Here is a 4,642-nt window from a genome sequence, read left to right on the forward strand (position 1 = left end):
TTTTGCATCGCTGATTCATGAATGTGGTTAATGATGCAAAACAAGACATTTTGCACATACTATACACTAAAATCTCTCTCTATATATATGTATATATATATATATATATATATATATGTATATATATATATATATATATATATATATATATATATATTACTATTATTTATTTACATTTCAGATGTCATATCATGAGTGTCACTTCAGTCACTAGAAGTTTAGTGAAAACATGAGTTTGGAACATATAGAGTAAACTAATAACATGCAATTAATATTTTCTTATATGTATTTTTTGTTATATATTAATTTTCTATTCACTAAGATCCTCACCGCGTGTAAGTGTCATTAAAACAGCCCAATCGTCGTTTTTGAAAGAAATACAAAATACTGTATAATTTATTTTATTGGTTATGAGGATACATTTTAAAAAGCACAAAAATATATCACTGTATTATAAATGTTCTTTTTCCATTTGTTCTTTGAGTGAAAAAAGGTAATAATAACACGAGTATCCATCTCGGGATAAGTTTCGTTATTACTAAACAAATAAATTAAGAAAACGGGATTAGACGAAAATGGGAAGACGAGAAATAAGAAAAAAAAAACGGGAAAAACACTAGAGAAAACGGAAAGGAAAAAAAGAAAGAAAAAAGGAAAAAGAAACGAAAAGAAATAGACAGAAGATATATTCAAAAGTTGATTAAAGATGTTGTTCGCAAATAATAGGCTTCAGATGATGGCAGCCGATATCGTGCCATTTAATGCCATCGTTGTAGAAATTGTTCAGAATGGCGAGGCACTGTTCGTTGTTATTCTCACGGTTGTCAGGCTGCGGGCGGCCGTCGCTGTGAAGGTAATGAGGGATTAATTACACGGACAGAATGCTCTTGTGAATATTACTGTGAAATTAGCGTTTATTATTGTTATTGTTATTATTATTATTGTTATTATTATTATTATTATTATTATTATTATTATTATTATTATTATTATTATTATTATTATTATTATTATTATTATTATTATTATTATTATTATTATTATTATTATTATTATTATTTTATTATTATTTTATTATTATTATTATTATTATTATTATCATCATCATTATCATCATTATCATATCAAAACTGATGTAATGATACTTATGCTAATAATGATAATGGCATTCCATATTAATACAAATAGTGACGTTCATATTGCTAATGATAATGATTATCTTCATACTGATAACAATAATGACATTCTTGCTAATAATGATAATAGTATTAGCACTGATATTGATAATGATGTTCATACTAATGCTGAAAATTATTTTAATACCAATAATAATGATGATATCAGTGCTAATAACGATAATGATATTCATGCTAATAATGATAATGATATCGATACTAATGACAATAATAATATCAATACTAATAATCTTAATGATATTCATGCTAATACTAATGACGATGATAATAGTAATAACAAAGATAATAATATCAATAACAATATTTATGATGCAGATAGCAAGACTGATAATGATACAACTATAACCGCTGCTATTACTACTATAATTATTACTTTTGTTAATGTTGGTACTAATACTATTATTAGTATTGATAGGGTTGATAACGATAATAATAATAATAATGGTAATAATAAGAGTAATTATGATGATAATAATGGTAATAATAGCAATAATGATAATGATAACAATGATGATAATGATATCAATAACGATAATAGTAATAAAATTTTCTTGATAATGATAATAGTGATAATAATACTGTATATAATGATAATAATGATGGTGGTAATAATGATGATGATAATAATAATAATAATGATAATAATAATAATAATGATAATAATGATAATGATAATAATACCGACAATAATGATAATGATAGTCATGATTTTCATTTTCATTATAAACATCACTGTAAAACTACTCTCACTATTGTTATCACACCTTCAACTAATATCACAAGCTTTTATTGCAATTAACATCAGAGTCAGTTAACACGAACTTATTATATAACAATACTAACAATCCGGTATCTAATTTTAATGCAATTAACATCAGATTAAAGAAGAAGAAGAAGAAGAAGAAGAAATACTCACAATCCGGTATGACTCCAGTTATTGTAGTTGAGTGGCACTGTGCCATACGTGCTGGAGGGCCACTGAAACACCCCGTTGAAGTCTCTCACGCCGGCTGTCCAGATCCAAGCCAGGTTGTCTGTGGAAGGAGGAATTGAGTAAAAAGAAGAAATATGGATGATATGATAACAAGAACAAGAATAGGAAAAATAAAAATAAAAAGGAAAAGGAAAAGGAGAAGGAAAAGGAAAAGAAAAAGAAAAAGATAAAAGAAAACAGAAAAATAAAAAGAAAAAGAAAAAAAAGAAAAAAGAAAAGAAAAAGAAAAGAACAAGAAAAAGGAAAAAAGAAAAAGAACAAAAACAAAAAAAAGTAAAAAGAAAAAAGAAAAATGAAAATGAAGAACAACAAAAACTACAACAACAACAAAATATATGTAAGAAAACGATTTGTAAAACGGGAAATTGGTTAAAACAAACAAACAACAAACAACAAATAAATAAATAAATAGAAGGAAAATAACAATAATGGAGAAAGGAAAAATAACTGTGTAAGATAATAAGTGTTGGGAGGGAAAATTTCCATAGATATTTGTGTGAAAAGAAAGAATTTAATCTTATCTGTAAAAAGGCGATTTGTTAAAAAAAAAAAAAATAAATAAATAAAATGATAATAATATGAAAAAAATGTAAGATAACTAATATAGGAAAGGAAATATTGTGTGGAAATTTGTGTCATTTTTTTTTGGCTAGTTTTATATGGCTGTGAAATATTTTTTCCTATTAAAATCTATTTCGTTTGCTCCTTTTTCCTTCCCTCCCTCCCTCTCTCCCCCCTCCCTTCTCCCCCTTTCTCTCACCCCTCTCCCTCCCTCAATATTCCTCCCCCCTCCCATCTTTCCCTCTCTTCCCTCTTCCTCCCCCTTCCCCCTTCCTCCCTCTCTCCCCCAACAAGACCCCACCCCATACCCCCCCGAAACTCACGTCCTCCAACGATCTGCGAGAGGAGCTGGTCCTCCTGCGAGGTCTCGATGCTCACGCCGCTCCAGCCGGGGCCGAGGGCGCTGCAGTACGCGACGGCCCTGTCCTGCGTGTAGTTCTGGAACCCGTCGTGGCACCAGGAGAAGTGGTAGCGGCTCCCGAGGGCCTGGTGGTCCACCTGAAGGGAGGGAAGGCAGAGAGGGGGTGAGTGTGGGCTGCGAGAGGGTGCAGGGACTTTTCATGCGTGTGTGTTGTGTGTGTGTGTGTGTGTGTGTGTGTGTGTGTGTGTGTGTGTGTGTGTGTGTGTGTGTGTGTGTGTGTGTGTGTGTGTGTGTGTGTGAGCCAGAAGGAGTCCTATGCCCCAACCAACGAAGAAAAGAAAAGCACTCACCACGCCCGGGGAGCAGATCGGGTACTGCGAGGTGAGTTCGGGTGCGGGTCTGACGGGGAAGGGCCCGGCGGGTCGGCCGACGGGTCTGCCGGCAGGTCGTCCCCCTGGCCTCACGGGCAGATTGATCGCCGGCCGGCTGTTGGAGGGGAAGATGATGGGGCCGCCGGACCCGAATCCGCCGGACCCGTACGAGGCCGCCACCGCCGACCCGCCCACGCCAGAGGAGCTTCCGAAGGCGCCCACGCTCACGGGCCTTCCGAAACCCACGCCCGCGGAGCTTCCGAAGCCGCCCGCGGCCGCCGAGCTGAAGCTGGCGGCGCCCACCGACCCGCCGTACTGGGCCTTCGCCGCCGCCGCCGCTGCCGTCAGGAGCACGAGCAAGGCCTTCATCTGCAAGGGTGAAGCGCACAGTGTCAGCATCCTGAAGGGTTTTCGTGCTTGCATTCGTGGTGGATTTCACCGTAGATTTCCATGGATAAACTAGCGGTAGATTACAGTGCAGTCTCATATTTATACGTGTTTATACACAGATAATTCTCATATTTACACACTGGTAGATTACTGTTTTTTCATGTTTACACTATTGGTAGATCACAGTAGATTCCCAAGTTTATACTAATGGTAGATCACAGTAGAATCTCATGTTTATACTAGTGGCAGATTCCTTTGTTTACATTGTAGATTACTATTTTCATACTACTGGTAGAATACAGAAAATTCCCATGTCTATGCTAGTGGTAGATTACAGAAGGTTTTCATATTTTCACTGCTGGTAGATATTAGTCCCTCTCGATGCAGATAAAATGCTTGAAAAGTTGAATTTCACACCTAGAACAATGCAGTCACCGTAGCATCAACATCACACCCTCTCCACAGGTTCCCAAACCGCCCACAAAACCCACCCTTACGCCCACACCCCCACAAAAACCACCCCCTCTTCCCACAACTCCCCCCTCTTCCCACACCCCCCCACAAACCCTTCCCACACCCCCACAAAAGCCTCCCATCCTTCCTCCCACCATGCGCTTACCGTGTCTTGGAGATGAGTGAGCAGCGTCGACGCCAACCGCGCTTTATATACGCACGACGCCCCTCAGGTGCCAGGTTCAAGGCCCGTCACGCTGTGTTGCTGCCTGTGGTGTTGAGCAAGATTTCATATACTGTTCCTGGTTCTCTTGCT

General features: G+C 37.1%; 1 protein-coding gene across 1 annotated transcript; it reads right to left on the minus strand.

Moving 5' to 3' along the window:
• Positions 1 to 387: 387 nt before the first annotated feature.
• Positions 388 to 4,551, minus strand: LOC119590819. The gene is made up of 5 exons (XM_037939565.1): positions 4,493 to 4,551; positions 3,463 to 3,852; positions 3,075 to 3,249; positions 2,113 to 2,230; positions 388 to 845 (listed from the first exon to the last, which is right to left on the minus strand). The coding sequence occupies exons 2-5, from the start codon at positions 3,850 to 3,852 to the stop codon at positions 701 to 703; spliced, it is 828 nt and encodes a 275-aa protein (XP_037795493.1). The 5' UTR covers positions 4,493 to 4,551; the 3' UTR covers positions 388 to 700.
• Positions 4,552 to 4,642: the final 91 nt, after the last annotated feature.

Source organism: Penaeus monodon, chromosome 3 (assembly GCF_015228065.2).
Source record: "Penaeus monodon isolate SGIC_2016 chromosome 3, NSTDA_Pmon_1, whole genome shotgun sequence".
NCBI classification, from domain to species: Eukaryota; Metazoa; Arthropoda; class Malacostraca; order Decapoda; family Penaeidae; genus Penaeus; species Penaeus monodon.